The sequence below is a fragment of the Engraulis encrasicolus genome, chromosome 15, assembly GCF_034702125.1.
Source record: "Engraulis encrasicolus isolate BLACKSEA-1 chromosome 15, IST_EnEncr_1.0, whole genome shotgun sequence".
Classification (NCBI taxonomy): domain Eukaryota; kingdom Metazoa; phylum Chordata; class Actinopteri; order Clupeiformes; family Engraulidae; genus Engraulis; species Engraulis encrasicolus.
In genome coordinates this window covers 217,617-239,444 of record NC_085871.1, presented here as the reverse complement: position 1 = coordinate 239,444, position 21,828 = coordinate 217,617, and the positions used below count along the sequence as shown (strand labels likewise).

Below are 21,828 nucleotides of genomic sequence, written 5' to 3'. Positions count from 1 at the left end.
TATGACACCCATATGCACAAGGGTACTTGACGAACATCATCCTACACTTGTACTTCTCTGACCAACTCATGAAGTATCCAGCTCCACTCTGGTGTAAGTGGAGGTGCCATAGGCATACAATGCAATAATATAATAAGGATTGTGCTTCACCTATCGATAGTTACTTGTTCTAAAAGCCAGTCTTTCATGTTAATTACTACACCGTCTTCATGCAGTAACGCACGTTTTATCCCACTTTGACAGGTGTAGGCTCTAGGCTACTGAACGAGTTCTTAAGCACCTGCGAGGAGCCATGGAATTTGTCATCAGATATACTTGCTTTCACTATGGTGGCATTTGATGTTTTTTGACTCCCATGAATAGCTTTTTGCAATGGCTCATTATAGGCCAGAAATATAAAGTGTGGATTTAGTGAAGGATGGTTTCCCCAGTATGTAATAACAATGTTTTGCAATAGTTTTACATCACCCCTACCAAGGGGAGCTATTTAAACACTATTTCTTCTCTGTTGTGTAAATTGTGCCAAACAGGCACACAGACGTGTTACAGCCACTGTCCGAATCAACCAAACTCTTGCCTTGCCAGAAAGACTAAAGGCGGCTTCTGATGTCCTCCATCTTATCATTCAGAGCGTAAAGAGAGGGGCCGCTCCTCCTGACCCACCCACCCAGCAAACCTCCTCCTCATCCTCCTCCATCTCCCTGCTTGTTGCCGTTGATGAGCCGGGCTTGTTTACAGTGTGTTAGCGGGCGCTTTGACGCGCGGTCTCCCCCGGGGGCCGGACAGGGGTTAATTGCTGCTAAAGCGCGGTTCTCGGTCCCACTCCCCAGCCCCACCGCTCCATTAGAGATGACACTAATGAGCCAGTGCAGGGAGGACAGGACACCCCTCAGTGGAGGGACAGCAGCACAGCAGCACAGCACAGCACAGGGTGCAGGAGTGGGGGTGAGGTGGCATGGAGGAGGTGTGTGCTGTGGTGCAGCCCCAGGAGCAAGCCATAGCTGCTTGGGTGGTGGGTATATGCTGATAGACCAGAGAGAGGGCTGGGCTGGGGTGAAGTGGCAAGGAGCAGTTGTGCGGTGTGGAGGGTTGGGACGGAGAGCAATGGCTGTCTGGTTGGGTGTATGCTGATAAACCAAGAGCGTGCTGCTGCGGGGCCAAGCACTGGTCTGTGAATCATGCATGCGGCTTGTGGGAATCGTGTTCATGGTGGAGTGGTCTTCCCTTCCACCAGGACACATCTGCAGCTTATTTTCTAGCAAGACTGATTCTGTTCCTACAACATTTTTAAGGTTATGTAGTTATTGTAGAAAAGCTAATGAGAAACACCTAAGAAATGGTGTTTCCAGTATTAGTCACAATCGGTAAGGCACTGGTTAACAGCTGATGGGTTGGTACCGCTAATGCATATGGTAATGTATTGGGCGCTGTACTTGGGACTGGAAGGCAGCACATTTGAATCCCACGCCAGCAGGAAGAATGTGGCTGTTCTCCATTTCTGCCACATGGCTGACGTGCCTTTGAGCAAGGCACCTAACCTCTCATGGCGCATTCAGGCTGACAGAACCGTGCCGGTGCCCGTTCCTGCACACAATCTTGAACGGTCCGGCGTGTTCACACCACAAGTCTGAGCGTGCAGGAACTATAAAGTTGGTTGGCGATGACCATGTGAACCAAAAAATACTTGTGTGCCATCTGAGACACAGCATAGGTTTTTGTCTGCGAACCGTGACACCAAAAATGTGGACATCAGCAGGTTCGTCCGGGTAATTCACACTCAAGTCTGGTAAAGTTCAGGACCTTATGAATGCGGGTGGTTGGCAGGTAAGCACTTAAGTGCCGAACATATCTGGTGTGGGTACGGGCACAGGCACCGTTCTGGTCGGCCTAAAAACAGTATCAGTGCTCCAGACAGGGAGCACTAACCTGTAACCAATATCTTGTACCTAAAACAACGATAAGTCGCTTTGTATTAATTTATATTAAATATTTGCTGTGCAGTGAAACATAATTTCCTCATCTGAGGTCAGGCTGTTTTTTCTCTGTGATCTTTGCCCTCAGTCGCCGTTAGCCATGAGCTTTGCCCCGAGCCCCTCGTGCCCTGGCGGGGCCCGCAGCATCCAGGAGCAGCGGGAGCGTTGGGAGAAGAAGAGGAGCTGTGCTGGTCGCGAGCTGGTCCAGACAGAGCAGCACTACTGCGAGCAGCTGGAGCTGGTCATCACAGTGAGTCACAGGATGGATGGAGAGATGGAGGGATGGAGGGATGGATGGATGGATGGATGTCACACACACTACAGTGTTGGGGATAGGTCACACTTATTATGATTATGTTATGACACATACACAGAAACTTGTCCATGTCATCTGGGTCATTGACGTTTTTAGGAGCTGACGTCAGGTTTGTGCAATCACACTGTTGTATGAAGTTCGTAATTGATGGATGAATGTTTTTTAATATAAATTTAATTCAGTAAACACAACAATAATGTGATCCATAGTCATTAGTCGAGGAATTAGCTGTGGTTGTACAACCTAAGAGTAAGAGTAATTTATTTGTCACATACAACCCTAGCTTAAGCTAACGTGCAGTGAAATGACAGTTGGTAACTCCATATGTGCAGAAAAATATAAATTACATAAATTAATTATACATCATAAAATAAAAGTAGACAGTTTTCTTAATTGTCTATAGCTGTGTAGACTCAACGACAAGGTGAAGTTCTCTCTGGAAAGTGAACGTACAGTAGATAGGTAGGTAGGCTACTGGCGTAGCTGTTGTGAAAAAGTCCACTGGTCACCTGCTCCGTAAGTTGTCAATGACCCATCTACCATTGTCTCAATTAGGATTTTCCAATTACATTAACCCCGTTCCTTTGTCTTTCTAAGCACATCCATGTATAAAGATGTGCATGACGATGAGCCACTGCTGGCTTCATGTAGTGGCAGATATTATCTATACCAAGCCCTCATGTAATGTATGGTTATACATTTTATATTCACACAGTTCTGTACTGATTAATGTTAATATGCACAACACTGTTGTATAGTCATTGTTCTGTTGCAATTACTATGCTCTGTATGGTACTGCTGACATAAACCCTTACCCCACACCCATTTCCTTATAGGGCATGTGTGTTATGTTAATTAATCATTTGATTATCTAAAGTAACCACAATTTATGAGAAATTACATATTCTCTGCTCTTCTCTTGTCCTACCCACCCCCAAAAGCCCCTTGGTAATGCTGAAGTAGCTAAACTCCACGCCCCAAGTTGTTAAGAGTAATTGAGATGTCAGCCATGTAGAATTCAGCTCCCCTCTCTTAAGGCCTCTTCCTCTCATTGTTTCAAGGGTATCTCTATATAAGGTGTCTGGCTCAGCAAGATGAAGAGTCATACTCAAGAGGTTCAGAAAAAAGATTTAATTTTCCTCCCCCTCCTTCTCCTTCTTCTGTTCCCTCTTCCCCTCTGTAGTACTTTGTGGAGATTTTGAAGGCCAAAGGAACCCTCCGGCAGGATATTAGAGAGAGCATCTTCAGTTCAATTAAATCCATTCATTTGGTAAACCAGTAAGTGTGCTTTAAATAATTAACCGCATATCTGTGCTATGAAGAGGGGCAAGAAGGGAAGTGGGTGGATGTGGATGTGGATGTGGATGTGGAGGGGGGACCAATTAATGAGTGTCTAGTATGAGAACAAAGTTTGCGATGAACTCTTAGATTGTCTGGCTTTTTTTTTCTAGTGTTGTGTTATTCATCACGAATGGGACTGGGAATCTATACTAAGCTAGAAAATACTCACTCCCTCCACCATGTTCTTTGGGAATTCTTGCTTTTTGAAAAACAAAAATTCAATTCCTTATGCCTCTTTCTGCATTTACTGTGTTTTGGTAAAGATTATTTTGTAAATGTTGTTGAAAAACACTGAAAACCTTCAATGTGTTCATAGATTTGGCACACTAATCTAATGCAACCTTTTCTACCGCTACATTTTTTTTTTTGGCGGGGCCAGTTTGACGGGGTTCAGAAATCAATGTGCTTGAGCTCGGGCTTACTCTTTTAATGGTGGAGTCTTAGTACTAATTCATGAGACCCAGAGTCTCTGGGCCTGTAAACTTTCACCTCCAGGGAAGTTTGGTTTGTGGCCGGCCTAGCCGACGCAAGCTGAGAAAAAAAAAAAACGTGCAATGGGAAAAAACCCAAGACTACTGGAGAAATGAGCAGGGAGCAGCAGATGAAATAACAAAAACTGGCCTCAAGTGTAGCCTTGGCATTGATCTGTGTGAGCTGGTCTGGAGAAAAACAAACAGCCCAAATGAACTCGCAGGTGTCCTTAAGTCCACGCTGGCTAATGGGAGCCTCATCATCAGAGCACTGTGTGTGTGCATGTGCATGTTTGTGTGTCAGTGTGTGTGTGTGCCGTGTGCGCTTGTGTGTGTGTGTGTGTGGGGATGTGGAATGAGCTGGCTCTGGCACCGAGCTCTGATGAGGCATCATCATCATGCATTCTGATGTGCTCAAGCCCCTCGCACATCTGAGCAAATAATTACTGGCAAACGAATGGAGAGAGGCTCCCATCTCCCAGCTTCCCCGTGGCCCTAGAGAAAACAAATCTGCAAACAGGGCTCTAGCCCTGGCCACATTAAATCAAAAGCTCTTGCTAGATTTACAGTCGACTGGCCAGTGTTGGGTTTTTTTCGCCATTTTTGGATGGAGTAAAGTCTAACTTATCAGGCTTGACATAACCACCATCCAATTTTTTCTTCACCATTTTTTGGGGGGTGGGGTGGGATGCAGAGCTTCAGATAGGAATTTGTGCATCGTCTTTTGGAAACAATGGGATCTGGGGACGGGGGCTTCTGACAGGCAGGGAGGGCTTCATCACCGACTTGCCTGATTGAAAATTATATTTACAGTCTGAATAATGAATCACCGTGTGACTCCCTAAGGCTTCCATCAGTGCAAGACTGACAGGCATCCTTATTCTACACTCCTCAATGAAGATGGAGAGAGAGGGATCTCCGAGTCTGATGTATTGGTTAAATTGGAAAGCTATCGCCATGCATCATCATTATGATCAGTTATTGGATCAGTGAGGTGGTGGCATACTGTAGTAGGTAAGGAGTAAAGGGGGCCGAGGGGGGTGGGGGGTGGGGGGGGTGTTCAGGAGGAGATGCACAATGGCACCCTTTCAATTTGGATTGGCTGAGAAATGGTGAAGCATGACTGATGAAAAATAATAATCTCCGAACAGTAAACGCTTACTTTTTTATGCATCTTTAACAAAATTTGAACAGTAGAAATAGTCTGTCAAAATATCCCTAATTATTTTTGATATATATTCTTTTACTTGCGTGGAAGAGTAATATTTTGTGGTGGAACTATGACATGTTTTTTGTTTCACCACAGTTCTGTTGTGTGCTCACTGTAGTTTAGATCTTACCTTTAAAAAAGGCATCATGCATGCTCATAGAAATGTACAACTAAGGCCTCGTTAAGAGCCATGGAAACCAGAATCATCCACTTAAGCAGTTGGGGGTAGAAGGGCGGAGCCAGACGCAATTGACATTCCCTGTTTTGTTTGTATACTCTTGGGGCAGTACCAAGTGTAATACATTCTGATTTTATTAAACAGCGTTGAACAGCAAAGGAGGTAAAAAAATGGTAATATATTGATACACTAGTGCTATTCATCATGGCGTGGCTGTTCATGGAGTGTTGGGACCACTCATGGTAGTGGGAGAGCAACCCAATTATCCCAGACTGCTCCATAACAAACCATAATAACAAACTTGAAAGCGGCTGTCACTTTACGGAGTAAGTAGCACAAAATCAAAACCGTGTTTGAAAGATGAATATTCCGAAAGAGGGCGTCTGGGGAGGTTTCTTAATGAGAGTAAATGTGGTATGAAAATAGATCAAAAAGTATCCCGCACGACGGAAGTCGGTCCTTGTCACTGTCAGAGGGTGGGGTGGAGTGTGGGGGAGGTGTTGGAGGTGGTGAAAGAAGATGTTGTATCACCAAATGGTGCGTTGATTTAAGCTCTGAAATGTGTTGTGTTTTTCTTTCGGTGTTTGTGTTGGTGTGCGTCCGTATGTGTGTTTGTGTTATTGTTTGATGTTTGCATCACCATGCGTTTGTGTTGGCTCTTAACTACCTCGCCACAATAATTAGTATTCTCCCGCTCCAGCCCTTCGTGCGTGACGCTTCATCGACAGACATTGTTTAGCTGAGGCCATACCTACCCCAGATGTCGCAATTGCAGAGAATTAATGTGGATTAACATAATGCAGGAAGAGTGCTAATGCTACCGTTGTCGTCTTCCCTGACGACCTGGGAATGAAATTGCCTCTAAAAAATATATAAAGTACCTTCATAATTTTATATTTATCATAATAGCCTCTGGCTGTGTGTGTGCAAGGAGGGGGGTCGGAAACAGATTTCTCCCTGCCCTTTGCCCTCGTTAGAACTGCCTGGGCTGTGGCGGCGTAGCCTTATTACAAACAGAGCTACCTTGGCTCACAACTTCATTAAAATCTATTTAAATCAACTTCAACGGCAAACTGCTCCCTCTTCAAGCATGTAAGAATGTTACATCTTGGGGAACATCATTAGAGAGAGAGTGAAGGTGTGTGTGTGTGTGTGTGTGTGTGTGTGTGTGTGTGTGTGTGTGTGTGTGTGTGTGTGTGTGTGTGTGTGTGTGTGTGTGTGTGTGTGTGTGTGTGTGTGTGTGTGTGTGTGTGTGTGTGTGCGTGCGTGTGTGTGTGCGTGCGTGTGCGTGTGACGTGTCTCTGTGAATGTGAACAGAAACTTCATCTCTGTGTACATGTTGTTGAGCTACTGATTTCCGTGTGTGTGTGTGTGTTCCTTACTGCGTTAGCCTTGCGCTCTGCCACCTTAAGCCATTAAGTTCCTGTTTGCAAGGGTGTTCCAAAGGAGTTTCAGCAGAGCCTGCTAGAGATTGAAGCCTACAGTGGCGCAAACAAACACTCAATCTGCCCCCAGAAAACCTGAGATGACCCCCCCCACCATACATGATGCTTGCTGAGATCCCCCCCCCCCATACACCTGATTGGACACTGACAGCTATGTTTGTCAGGACTGTCGCCTTTGACCTTTACTTAACCTCCTTATGATATTCTGCCGAGGCAGGGAGGCAGTGACAGAGTCTTGCCTACCACTGTGAAGTACTGTTCACCTGGGTCACATTGTTACATGTAGGCCAAGGAGTAGCTGTGTAAGGTTTTAATGTTTCCCCAAGACAAGCAAGAGTCTTTATAAAAAATCACTAAGTGTGCCACTGGGTGTGGTTGTGGATATGCTATGACTGTATTGTTTGTCATCAGGACCTTGCTGGGCCATTTGGAGCAGGGGAATTTCGGCCTTGGCTTTGAGCAGTTCTACCCTCACCTAGACCATTACAACACCTACGTTGACAATATCCAGACGGCAAATAAAGTCTTACAGGTAAGAAGAGACTCTCAGATGCTTTTTTTTGTTTTTTTGTTTCATGAGAAGCCAAAACACAGATTACTCTTTACACATTCGTCTGTTCCCCAGATTGATTAAAAGGGGCCAATTAAGATCTATTGTTCTGAATAATGACTTTGTCAAGGAGACTAGGAGCCCTTTTTGTATGTTTTTCCCTTTTATAGTGGGAGGATTTAAATACGACTCCACATCACGGCTAACTAATGCTACCAGCTGTCAATATTTAGTCATGAATATGCATTCTTTATGGATCTATGCTAATGGCTTCTATTGCTTTCCCACTCCAATTAGTCCCATCCTATTAGGCTATTATGTACAATTTCTCTCAGAATCACTCCTTTTTTTGCTGCTGTTAGTGTTCTGTCTTGTTATGTCAGTCACTTGAAAATCTATTAGGGATATAAATGGAGGCCACTCTCTCTCTCTCTCACACTCTGATGAAGTCAGGGAGATGACACCTGCAACCTCTTTGCATTTGAGCCAGAGACCCTAGTCGTATCGTTAAAATCTCTCACATCCATGTATGTGCGCCGCCCCCATCAAATTGGGCATAGATGGAGGGGGAGAAAAATCACATGGGAATTCCATCCGCTAATTAGCCCTTCCATTAGTTAGGAACACATCGTTCCTCAGTTACAGATGGTTTGTCTTTGGTGAGCCAGGTTTGGTATGACCACTTTTTGGTCGATTCCCCCCAAAACCCAGTGTTGCTCTGTTGTCTGCATAATGTGTGTTCACATGAGTTATCTCCAACACGTTCCTCCTCTACATCATCTCTCGGATTGGGGGAGTGGTGAGCGGCTCAGCAGCTAACATCTGCTCTTATTTATCCTGTGCTGAGTCGAGCCCTAAGCCTGTGCGATATTAATGTCTTAATTAAGAGGAGCGATGTGTCTGCTCCAAATTGACTGATCTCATTGATTACGGACTGAGCTGCACGAGTTTGCATTGATTCCTTCAGTGGGCCAACATGACCGTAATTGCCAGAACATGGCGCCCTCTGTTAGCGGCAGTATATCGCCGGGTAGCAGACAGCTAGCCACCTACCTGACACATCACCACCACCACCACCACACACACACACACGCGTGTGCACACACGCGCATGCATATGCGCACACACCATGGCTTGATGTCACCATGTAGGTGTACTACTTCGATCATAACAGTGCTTTGACATGTATGATTAATTTCCAAACTTTTAAATGTGTGAGCCGTAGAAATTGTAATTAGAAATATTTATATTAAATATTAACATTGGAAGTGTCTAGGTATTTTCAGTGTTTAAACGTATTAAACGTTATTTACTGTACAAAACAGAAAGATACATAGCAGATATAACCGAAACATACAAATTTGTACATATCAGATATAACCGAAACATACAAATATGTGTTCCTCACGCAAAAAACTGGACATGCGGTTCGAGGCGCCATGGACCGATACATTTACATCTGAATTCAAAACTTTCAAACGAAACAGAAGGTGGTCCCTATACACTGCTGAAGAATGAATGTAGCACACTTTGAACCATATCCTCAATGGTCCATCAAGCGTGATGGAGGAGCAGAGCTAGGCTGGCTAAACACATCTGGAGCCTTCGAATGAAAGCAGCAGGGAATTTCAACAAATGAAGTAAATATCAAAGTTGTACGTTGAGGAGAAGTTGAGCATTGAGAACTTTTCCATACAGTACTCCTATGTGCACCATTGTTGCTAATGTTTTTTTTAAGTTGTACATGGAGCGTCTTCTGCTTCAGTTGCCATCTCCTTCATGTCCATGTTTAGATTCAGATCAAGAAGAACAAAGGCTTCAGGCGTTTCAAGAAGCTCCAGGAGTCTCGCCCGGAGTTCCAGCAGAGGAAGCTGGAGGATCTGCTGCCTCTTCCCCTGCAACGCGTTCAGCAGTGAGTCTCCTCCAACCAAAGGCTGGAGTCCCCTTGGGATCCACCATTATACCAGAGCATTATTCAGTATCACTTACTTTGTATACGCGTGTCGCTCCATAACTCGAATGTATGCTGAAGTTCGTGATTTTTTTAATGTCTATCATCTTTCTCCTTACATAGATTCATGTAAAATGCGAAGTCTTGTGTAGAATTCTATGTTGTATTTAGGCGTACTGTTGTATTTTTTTTGTATGTATTTCTAACAGTGAGTTATTGATGGTCGGCAATCAGTATTGATACTGATTTAGTTATAGGGTACTGATGTTGAGAGTGTTTGTATGAGATGACATTGTGGTATGGTCTCTGTGATTTCATGAAAGTAGTCGTGCTTGAACATATGTCGTTGCCCATGTCCTGTCCCTTGTAAAATAATAAGGTCTGAAAAGGGGCAACACTTCCCCCCTTCTCCTCCCAACGGCTCCTTTTGCAAGGAGAAGGCCCGGTTTTTTGTCTTCTTTTCAGAAACATGCGATCATGTTTCGACAGCGTCAACAGCAGCATTGATACAGTCATTTTCTAAAATGAAGCCAGTGCATTTGGTTCTGCATCAGTGTCTTCTGACACCAGTGAGTCTGCCTCCTGTGATGTGACAAAAATCCTCTGATTTGCTGTCAAATCACTCCTCCTTTCTCCCCCACTTCCCTCTTGCGCTCGCACCCAGCTTGTGTGTCTGGGTGTGTTCTGAGGTACATTTTTTTTTGTTGAATTGTGGGATATCAGGTGTAACAGCAAGGAAAACTGTCACTGTCGGGTCATGCTTTTCATGCTTGAGCTATCCTTCGCTGCTTTGTTGTTTTTGTTGAAGTCGCCCTCTTCATCTCGCGAATTGGAGACTCTCAGAGACAGATGCAATTATTTGTTTGAGGTAGCACCCGGACCAGGCACCTAGACTGTCCAATAACTGTCAACATTCCTTTTGTTAAACAGACGATTTTTGCTAGCTGTAATTTCACGCGGTCTCAGTCCTCATAGGTAATTAGTCTAACAGGGTGAGAAATGGGCTGAAACATACTTAAGAACCGGCGAAGAAATTACGTGACATTTCTTTCATCAAGCTGCGTGAGTCTATCTTAATTAGGTTCGCGTGTCACCTCTACTTAGCAAATGAGATCTAAACATGAAAGAGATTAAAACATGTCAATCTCTGCGCCGAGATAATTAAATTCTTACAGTCGCATCCGTTGTGTTAAACCTTCTTATACACACTCACCCCTTTCACATTTCTTTTTAGCTCTCCATGTGTAAAAAGAGAGAAGTGTTTTCTGTTATTTGTCAGACCTTCATTGATCGGTGCACACTGCTGCATCTGTGTGTGCTGTGAAAAGAAATGCCCTTGAATTTAGGCTGAAGAAATGGAGGGCAGTTATGTCGCTATTCAGCCCGCTCTCATGGTTACAGCGCTTGGTTGCTCTCCTCTGGCCTACTCCTTTGCTTTAGCCTTGATCAGTACTTCTTCCCCCTCTCCACATCATCCTCCATTGATTTGGGGGTGGTGGTGGTGGGGGGTGGGGGCTCTCCATAAAGAGGACAGAGGAGGCACAGGGGAGACATAATTGTACGATGATCCTAAGTGGTGCGGTAGAAGTGCCGTGTTCACCAAGAGCCCCCAACGGATAATCAAGAGTCTCACCTCCCAACCGGGAAAGCGGCCGAGATTGTTGTCACTTATCGCCTGCGTAGATGATGGATGGCTGTAGCCACTATGTCTGGGGCACGGTCGGAGCACTTAATACGCAGAGGAAGAGAGCGGCATAAAAATCATCGCCTTTATTAAGAGGCTTTTCTGTACAGGTTCTGCCGGAGCACGCTGGCCACGGGCTCCCTGGCGTCCCACTGACTTTGACAGTGATGGGCTGCTTTGAAGTGCGTGTGTGTGCGTGTGTGTGTGTGTGTGTGTGTGTTTTAAGACTGAGCAAAGCACCAGTCCATCTGCTCCTCTGTGTCATGTGTAGTACTGGTTGAATTGTACCTTGGTCACTTAACACTTAAACTGCACTGAAACATTCCTGTGGTGGATTTGGTAGAATTGTATGCAAGAATATCCTTTCTTTTAGCTATTTTTGGGACTTTAAAAGAGATTATTCATTAACACCTTACATTGTGGATTAATAAGGTGGTAATTTAATGGTAATTTCATGGTAATAACCCTTTACAACTAGTAATAACAAAATAACCATGCCATTTCCAGTGCACTTACACTGTAGTTTCTAGGTAATAGTGATGGAAACAACTTTCAACTGAGAGTTGTTGGCAAGTACTTGGTTGCAGTCAAGTGTTATTCTGTAGCAACAAAATCATGCAGGAGAAAAAACAAGTCATAGTACTAGTTAGATGTTAAAATGATACTATGTGCCAATAATTAGCGATTAAGTCATTTGATGGGATCTACATGGTATCAGGGCCGTAAAGTGCAATATTGCCATGTATGTAATAGCATCGAAACAAACAACCATCTAAGCATCCTCATAGTTTTGGTGTTGTTTTTGTGCCTTGAAACAACTAGGTAGTGTGGTGGAAATGACAGATTCAGTGCCGTATTTTTACTAGTCATAAACAGTTACCATGAATTACCATTTTATTAGTGACCTGTAATGTGAAGTGTAACCGATTATCCTATCGTATTGTAGGGAGAGGCAGGAAATGATTGGGAGGTGGACATGAGGTAGAACTGAAATTTGGCCTTGATTAATTGATTACTTGATTGATTCATTCATTTCAGACAAGCAGGGGAGCAGATTGGGCTCAAATCTATTTGACTGAATATCATGTCATTCTCACCTTTGGAGTCATGTGTTTGAGATGATTAGCATGTTGTATTTTGTTCAGGTGCAAGGCTGACCGTTTCTAACCTTGCAATGGAAGTTGATGGGGTAAACTGATTCACTTTGCAGCTAACATATAGTTGTTGTACTGTGAAAAATGGCGGTATTGAATGTCTGGAAGCAGCTCCGCTGAAAGCCTTTCACTGATTTAGCACTGAATTGCTGTTGGAATTGGTGTTGATTGTTACTGCGACTAGAAGCCAACAGGCCATTGTCACACAACTGTGTCTGAGAAGCTGGAAAGGTACCCTGCAAGACAGCAAAGTACTCTAGAGTTGGAATTCAGCATTATAAAGAATGATGGAGAGACGTATGAATAAGAAGGTTATTTTTGATTTAAAGTATTCTTTCTTTTATAATTGGCACTGCTGATGTAATGTACAACTTTACCATTGGTTCATTGGGGAAAGGAAAAATAATTTTGTATTTCCACATTACTAGCCAGACACATTGTCAACTGGCTCTGTCAACTATTGTGGTATGTTGAATTGGCTTGCATTAGGATTTAATTGAGTTTGGATTGCTACTACAGGTAATTGTTTGTGCATGTTAAGGGGATGCCCAAGAAAGCTACAAGGGGTTGGTGTCTGTCTACCTTTCTCTACATTAACAGTCTTTATAAATAAGCTAACTAGCCATACTCCCGAACTCCCTTACACGAGTTGTACAGGAAGGAATAAAATCCCTTGAAACCAGGTACCATATGCATATATGTACATCACAGTTTCCTGGTTTACTGTATATTATATCTAAAAGATCAAGAACTGTCAAAAAAGTTACTTTTAAGCATAGAAATAGGCCTTTCCGATAACTACAGATGCCATGGGAAATCTCCAAGAGCTTTGCTTTCATTGGAGAACACTCCCACTTTTGTTAACTAATTTGCATAAAGTTCAGCTAAGCCCAACTTCTTGATGCGCTGCAGTTGTCCCATACACAGTGCCAGAATTCTGACCGTCTTTGCAAAGATGACCGTGAATGCGTCCAAAGCAGCAAAGAAAATGTGACATATGGACATATGACATACTGTTACGGGAATTTGTATTTGTAATTGTGGTTTATGTTTTTCTCTTTCTCTTCCTTTTTTCACTTTCTTCTCATTACAGTCATCTTTTCTGACTCAAGTTGTGTTTGTGTTTGAAACCCCCGACTTTACAGGACAGGGCCTCGACTGTCTAGATATCCCTTCCCCTGTATACCTTAGAAGCGAGACAGCATTGTGAAGTAATTACGTTACGCAACTGTCCAATGTTGCTGTTCAATAACCCATGCTGAATTCTGATGCTTCCTGTTGTCTCTTAATTAGCAATGTGAATTCTTAATGTGCGTATTTAAAGGGGAAAAATAATTAGACACTTTTCTTCCTCTCACGTCTTCCTGTCTGACATGTGTGTAAGCAGCTACTGACCCCAGCATGTCTGCGGGTGGCCGTGGATGGATAGAGAGGGAGAGGGAGGGGAAGCAGCCGGAGACTGCCGAGCGGCGTTTCATATGCATATTATACAAAGGAAGCGATCACGGAGAGGCGTGCGCTGCACTAACTAGGCCAGCAATGCTTTCTAATACCGCAAACTCCCCCTTCATTAAAATATCTGAACTGTTATAAATCTGGTTTCAGATGATGTTATTGTCTTGTTATTTTTCTCTTTGCTCGGGCTCTAATGAGTGGGACAGGATGGCTAAACGAGGGAGTTCAGTTTACATTATTAGGAGTGCGCTTCAATAATGCTCATTAGACTGCGGGAGGGAGCCGCTAACGCTAACGTGGAGTGTCTAATTACACTGCCGTGGCCCCCCTCTCCTTAATAAGGGCAGCGTGTGGCGGCTGGTAATGCCTGTAATTTATTTGTTACTACAAGACGAGACAAGGAGCGAAAAAGAAGTGAAATAATTTCTCGTTCTTTTTTTTTAAAGCGCTCCTTAATTGTAGTAGGCGTAATTGGGTGCATGTTTGGCTTTTCTTTCATTTTTCCAACAAGCAATATGAGCCTTTTTCCTGTTTTTTTGCTACACCCATTCGGAAGACTTGTGTTTTCACTTAGGCTGTTTGTAGGCCTTGATGTTGTTGTTCAGTAATCTGCTGTATCAGCAACGTTGTGTTAGCTTGTGTGGAACAGCCTGCAATAGTGCTGGTAGGAGGTGCGGAACCAGTGACGGATGAGAAGTGCGAGGTTTTTGTCCAGACAAAACAGCGAACACAAACCACTTTTCCTGTCATGAATTTGTGAACCTGCCACCCAGTAGCAAGTCAAGTCTGCATCTGACATACTGCAGACTTCTGCATTTTTTTTGTGACTCTGAAAGGCAGCCAGGGCACCTGTGTGTCTACCGAGCTGCTCGCAGACAGCTCACAAAGCAGGACTCGTGTCTGGCACTGGAGGAGAGGCAGAGGGAGAGGATGTGAGAGGAATAGAGCCGGAGGAGATGGAGATGGAGATGGAGATGGAGAGAGAGAGAGAGAGAGAGAGAGAGAGAGAGAGAGAGAGAGAGAGAGAGAGAGAGAGAGAGAGAGAGAGAGAGAGAGAGAGAGAGAGAGAGAGAGAGACAGGGGAGAGAGAGAGAGAGAGAGAGAGAGAGAGAGAGAGAGAGAGAGAGAGAGAGAGAGAGAGAGAGAGAGAGAGAGAGAGAGAGAGGGGAAATCAATGTCTGTTGTCAATGAACTCCAAGGTCACGCTGATGACCCAGGGTAAGTATTCTTAGATTGGAACACTTTTCAAAAAAGGTTGTTGATAGGAGGTCTACTGTAGAGTCTAGCAGTGGAGTTTTTTCTCCACTGCTGTCAAATGAGACTTGGAGTATGTAGTCTACTTGGTTTTACCTGTCTAATGCCCCTCATTTTAAAAGCGGTGAATAGAGTTTCCAGCCTCACTAAGCTGGTTAGGAGTTCACCTACAAGTCTGGTATTAAGAGTTTATATGTTTGTTTATGCAGCTCCCCCACCCTTCTATGTAATTGTGGCACGTAACAGGTTCAGGATCTCTTAGGGATCATTTCCATAGCAGATAAAACAACATTAAAGACTTAGGAGATAAATTAATGGATGAGCACAATCTGAGGTTTTCCTTGGTCTAAGCCCTTAATGTACCCGGCTTTGGCAGATATCCCGTGCTCACGCGGCTGAATATACATGTCCTTTTTTGGAGCCACCCGCCACTCACACTCACCATGCATGTCAGTGATGAGCGGAGCTTTTATGGGTGGTGAAGACGGCGGTATTTGAGGATGGTGCAGAGGTACGTATGTGAGGCCTCCCTACCTCATCACAGACGTTGACTCTTGCTCTCTCCTGGCAGGCCTGCCTGCCTGCTTGAACCTTCCCTGTGAAGTGCAGTTTAAAGAAGCGAAGGTGGCACGCTGGCACGCTGGCACCCCCTTTCCACATGCACGAACACTCGCACATCCTTGTCATCTCTGGCACCGATGACAGGTGACACGGGTGCTGCCACCAGTGTTTACGTTGCATCAACATGGCTGCAAGGAACGGCAGACAACGTTTCCTTCTCTGCCCCCCCCCCCCCCAGTTAACAACCTGGTGTACACACACACACAAAAGCAAAGCTTGCCGCAAATCGGAATATTTAAGCTCAAGTTTCTTGGCCCTGGGGACACGACTCTGCATTGATGATGGGGGAGCCGCTACCCCCATGGGGTGAGAGTGCAAAGAGCAAGAAGTGGCGGCGGCGGCTCCGGATGTGTGGAGGCACACTGCACACTATGCTAATGCTAAAGGTGAGGCAAATAAGCCTCGTTAGCGATTATTACGATCATTTGCCATCCTTTTCATGAGGCTTCTGGTACTCTCAATTCCACAGAGGCTTGGTGTGAGTTGTTGCTTACATTTTCTTCAGAGGGGTGGGAGAGGGGAAAAAAAAACTTTGCCGAAAAATATAGCAAGCACATTTAATTTGTTAGGATCCTTTGGTGTTTTTAGGGCTGGTGAAATTCTTGGTAAGTGCAGCATTACATGCTAGGCTTTCTACATCGCTCAACCATTTTATTTCATTTTCCCGGCTCCAACCCCCCCCTCCCAGTTTGCTCTTTCTATTTCACTCCCAGAGACGGTAAAATAAATAACCCTTTCTGCTGAACTCTTCGTTTTGATGTCACCTAGCGATGGGGGTCATTTCCTTAATGGAGCCCTTTATTTGGCCTGTCATTAATAACCTTTATCTTTGGATGAGTCCCACAATAGCACAATAATCAATATTTAATTTTTCCTGCACTGCAATCCATCTGCACAAGGCTGAGGCTTGTGTGCTGATTTTGACCCGCTTAAACCCAGTTGGGTGCTTGTGATCGTCTCTTTTTTGGCAGTGAATTTTCGATTTCATACTTTCAAGGTCTACAGTAATGACTGTCTTGTGGAAAACCACTGAGATGACAGAAGTCACTTTTCATTTTGACCAGCAGTGCGTGAGTGTGTGTGTGCGTGCATGCGTGCGCGTGTGTGCTTGCCTGAGTGAATGAGTATTTGTTTGTTTTCATTGTTTTGTTTTTCTTGTGGCAGAATGTGTCTCCATTTGTGTATTTGATTTCTCCCTGTCAGACTTTTATTTCTGTTCTCATGCAGTTGCCAAAAACAATGCCTAACTCAAACTGCTTTATGTTTAGAAAGACAAAGCCTTCCCTACTAACCCTGAGCTCAGCAGTGCACGTTCTGTGGTTTATTTTTAGAAACTGGTGTAAGGCGATGTCCCGGTTTGTTTACTTGTGTCTTTTCTTAGGTACAAGCACTTCCTACGAGACTTGACAGAGAACACAAGTCCAGACAACCCTGAGTTTGAGCAGCTTTCAAGTAAGACACTGCCATCAACGTGCACACCTCTCTCTCTCTCTCTCTCTCTCTCTCTCTCTCTCTCTCTCTCTCTCTCTCTCTCTCTCTCTCTCTCTCCACAAACAGCCTCTCATCTTTCTCTTCTGCTCTGCAGGGGAAAAGTGATGATTGGTTAACCTTGTGCCATTTTGTTGTGTTGTTGACATGCCAGTATCTATTTGAAACCAAAGCACAGAGATAACAACATAGTTCAGTGAATCTGATGGTGCCTCTCCCCTTACCTCCAACTTTAGCTAAACTTACCCCTTAGAGTTAACCAGTTGCTTAAAAATTGTTCTTGGGCTTGCCAGTGTAAATTATACTGTTCATTGTCTTAACTCTGTGGACAAACAGACATACTCAGCCCTCTTTGTTGTCTCGCATTAGCTATGACTGTCAAAGCAGAATGTACTTTTGGAAGATACAAGCCTGGTAAAGCCTTGCGTGAGTCTAAATTCTGGATGTGGATTTTGACATAATTAATTGGGAACAGATCAGAGGATATCAAGCATGCAATATATAAATAAATAAGATCTTCCAACATCAACAAGAAGCTCGATAATGACTAATTTCTATCGTCAAATAAACACCAAATCCGGCTTAAGCGCCCTTGTACACAAGGAATTATTTATGTGTATCAATTAGAATCTCATTGGTTGTGTGCTGCCTTTGCTTACAAATTAAAACAGCCCCTGATTCTAAGATGAAGGTACGTATCCAAATTTGCCCCTCCATTGCCTCTTCCTCTTCTCATTAGAACCACTTTTTAAAAACTCCCTTGCTTTTTATTAGTGCGGAATAAAAATCGAAGTTTCTGTACTTAGCCAAGGCATATTGTAAAGGGAATTATTTCAAAAAACAACCCCAGACAAATCACATTGTATCTGATTAAGTGAACCAGCAGTGAGAATCGCAGGAGACTTTGTTTGTTGTTTTTCATACGCGGCTTCTCTGTTTCTTTTTTAGTCTCTTTTGTTTGTTTTATTTTGGTTTGAGACGTTTTTTTCTCTCTCTCTTTGTGTTGTTTCAAGTGGAAAGCAGTTGTTTTAATTGCGGTAATTGCTGAGGTTCTGCTTGCCTTGCCTTGAACCGTTGTCTCCAGGCACGCACACATGCATACACACACCACTGCTCCGTCAGGGGTTAATGTTTAAAAGTTAACACTGCAGAGCTTCCGCTACAAAGTTGTATCTAAACAAATTGATGAATGAAAAAAGCATGCTGAGAATACACGTCCTTGGAATGCACAATGAATTAAACCATTTTATTAGTGCTCTTGCAAAGGCAGTGGTAGCATGCATGGATTATGCTTCATATTCCGAATTTAGAGGAATCTTAAGAGTTAAGTTGACCATGTCCATGCAAATGCTTTTCTTTCATTTGCAGTGTACTTGTTATGAAGATAAGTGGCTCAATTAAGCTGCATGATTGTAATGCTGTGATACTGCTCAGAGCAGTTCAAGCGGAGTTTAAATTTCAAGGCTATTTATTAGGAAGCAAAACTGCAATGAATTGTAATGTGAAATCGCTACTAGATTTGTGTATTAATAAGTTAATGATGCAAATGTCTTCAACAGGAGTAGAACAAGTGTTCTGTATTTTACGGTATCATTAATAATTGTACATGCGTAATCGTGTGTGGGTATGTGTGCACCAGTTTGTGTTATTATCTGACACAGGATTTAACTTTTCATTGATAATACTTATGATACAGCAAAAGCTCAACAATACTGTATATACTGTATATAAAAACCTGATATTAAATTAATATTGATTAGTATCATCATTGTTATTTGTTGTAGTAGTAGTACACTTTACTGCAATAAGCGCCATTTTTTTGTGCTCTGCAATTCAAAATATGTGGCCTATATGAAGCCTTACTGCCCCAGATACTGCAGGACAAAACCGCCACAGTGCACTTCCACTTTAAACAAAAAAAAGAAATGCAACTTGCTTTTAGTCATATTTCCTTGAGCTGTCATGTGATTCCCAAAGTAGTAGTACTTTAAATAGTTATGGAGAAAAAGACAACTTCTTAAGCTCACGCCAAAGCCTGTGGTCTTGTTCACAAAATGTTGGCACTTTGTTCGTTAGTTTGCCCAAACCGGTTCGGGGGTGTGGGTAGCTGCAATCACAGTTTACTTGCATGACTTTGCTGGCAACAGGAAAACGTACAGACGGCCGTTAAGACCAATGTTGATATTCACCAATGGCATCACATACTACAGTGCCTACAAATATTCTATGCACCCCTTTTAAAAAACAAGGATTTATCTCCTTTCTGGACAGTACAGTCAGATTCAATTCCTATTTAAAGTGAAAAATGGCGCTTTCATTTTTATATTACAGAAGTGTAAAAGGGAAAAGATGTTCTACTTGAGAAACTGACACAGTTCCCAGACATCAGGTCCTGAGGTTGTGATGAACATTCAACTTTAAAATTATGGCCATTATTCAGTTTGCTACAATAAACTTTGTACAGCTTTAATAACAAAGACTGATGGGGTGCACTCAGACGTGTGGTTAATGTGTGTCGCAAAGTTGTATAGCCGGCCCGTTAGTCACCTGTTCAGTTACTACAGGGTGTTCCAAAAATTACTGGTGGGTTGTTTAGAAACAAAATAAGAAGAACGATGGCGGCCTATATCGATGCTAATGGCTGTGGCTTTCAACATTCTCAATTCCATCCACATTCTCCTCCCGCATGCCATCATGTCAGTCAACATACATATAGTGACTTTGTGAAGATCAGCAAGTGATTGGAGAGTGATACGTGTGTTTGTGTGTGTGTGTGTGTGTGCGCGTGCGTGTGTGTGTTTGCTTGTGCGCGCGTGCCTGCGTGCGTGCACACGTTGTTGATGTTTCAGAGGCATTGAGGGCGGTCTCTGAGGTGGCCCAGCGCGTCCAGGACAACGCCCGGAGCCACGAGAACCACCTGCAGCTGCGGCGGGTGCAGAAGCTCCTGAAGGGACGCAAGGCTCGGCTGCTGGCTCCAGGTTAGCAAGCGCCTGGCCCCCGCTCCCTTTTCATCACTCAGGCCTTTTATCTCTCTCCTGCCTCTCTCTCTCTCTCTCTCTCTCTCTCTCTCTCTCTCTCTCTCTCTCTCTCTCTCTCTCTCTCTCTCTCTCTCTCTCTCTCTCTCTCTCTCTCTCTCTCTCTCTCTCTGGACGCACACACACACTCTCTCTCTTGTTCGCTCTAGCTCTCTCTCTCTCTCATTCTCTTTCTCACTCTCACTCTCTCTCATTCTCTCTTTCTCTCTCTCTCTCTCTCTCTCTCTCTCTCTCTCTCTCTCTCTCTCATTCTCTTTCTCTCTCTCTCTCTCTCTCTCTCTCTCTCTCTCTCTCTCTCACACTCACACTCTCTCTCACACACACACACACACACACACACACACACACACACACACACACACACACACACACACACACACACACACACACACACACACACATTCTTGTTGTCTTTCATTCTTTCTCTCTTTCTCTCCCTTTCTCTCTCTCTTACTCTCACTGTCTCTCTATGACTTTCTCTTACTCACTCACACTATGTGTGTCTCTCTCTCCTTGCTCTCACCCTCTCCTTTAACTGTCTACGGGGACAAAGACAGGGCAGAGAGGCAGGAAGGAAAGGAGGATGAGAGGGAGGGAGGGAGGGAGGGCAAATAAAAAGCGGAAGAGAAGTTAGTCAAGAAACGAGGGGAAAATGTCTAATTTCACAGACATCCAACTGCCTGTCTAATCGATCGAACGTGCGCCCGAAATGACTTGATGCGTAATTTCGGGGTTGTAAGCGCGCTCCGTGTCTCGACAACAAAATGAAGCGGGGAAACGTATCAATGGATTTTCGAGACTAATTGGCAAGGAGGAGCGTGTGTGCGCTGCTCCCTCTTCTCTTCTCCCTCTCGTCAGCGCCAGCGTCGTCGTCTTTGTTGTCTCGCGCTACTTGTGGAGCTGCGGCCCCTTTCTTCCATCTTGTTTGTCTCAGGGGACATGGCCACGTGCGCAACAACAGATGAGAGAGACAGACAGAGTGCGCGAGAAGGACAGAGAGAATGAACGAAAGGAGGAAGGAAGGAAGGAAAGAAAGAAATAGAGAGCGAGAGAGAGAGACAGACAGAGGGAAAGAGGGAAGGAGCCTCGTTGTGAATGCCTCAGCCTGCCAATCTCCCCCAGGACCAATTAGCGTCTCTCCTCATCTTGTGGGCCGGCAGATGAAAAGGAAGCTGTGTGTGTGTGTGTGTGCGCGTGTATGTGTGTTTGTGTGGGCAAGTGCCTCTGAGTGTGTGCACAAAGGTGGTGAGGAAGGCTGGCGATGAATAGCCAACGAGCTGCGGGTTGATTTCCTGCTGATGTGGATGGGGGAAGTTGAAGGAGCTCGTGCTCATCCCCAATTTTCACAACCCCTCCCCAGAACTCTACTGAGAGACATCTCTTGTCCAATGCTGTTGTGAGACACACACACACACACACACACACACACACACACACACACACACACACACACACACACACACACACACACACACACACACACACACACACACACACACACACACACACACACACACACACACACACACATCATACAGCACCACCTCCCCTACCATCTTCCAAAGCCCCATACCACTTCTTTCCTCCCCTTTCACTTCAGAAGCTCTGCCACTCCACTCAATCTCATAGCCCTGCTATTTCCCATAGACACCTCCACTCCCCATGGCGCCTAATGTAGGTAAAAAGAAAGCAAGGGGGCCATA

General features: G+C 44.2%; 1 protein-coding gene across 2 annotated transcripts in view; it reads left to right on the top strand.

The window, feature by feature from the left end:
* arhgef39 (Rho guanine nucleotide exchange factor (GEF) 39) overlaps positions 1 to 21,828 on the top strand; it is a 41,768-nt gene that overhangs the window by 565 nt on the left and 19,375 nt on the right. The window contains exons 1-7 of one of the 2 annotated variants that reach the window (XM_063217832.1): positions 14 to 93; positions 2,062 to 2,223; positions 3,473 to 3,567; positions 7,345 to 7,465; positions 9,277 to 9,395; positions 16,984 to 17,054; positions 19,940 to 20,068. In XM_063217832.1, coding sequence (XP_063073902.1) covers positions 2,074 to 2,223; positions 3,473 to 3,567; positions 7,345 to 7,465; positions 9,277 to 9,395; positions 16,984 to 17,054; positions 19,940 to 20,068 — 685 coding nt within the window. In that variant the 5' untranslated portion in view covers positions 14 to 93; positions 2,062 to 2,073. Of the gene's footprint in view, positions 1 to 13; positions 94 to 2,061; positions 2,224 to 3,472; positions 3,568 to 7,344; positions 7,466 to 9,276; positions 9,396 to 16,983; positions 17,055 to 19,939; positions 20,069 to 21,828 lie in introns of those variants that run through there. The other variant, XM_063217831.1, reaches the window with a different exon arrangement.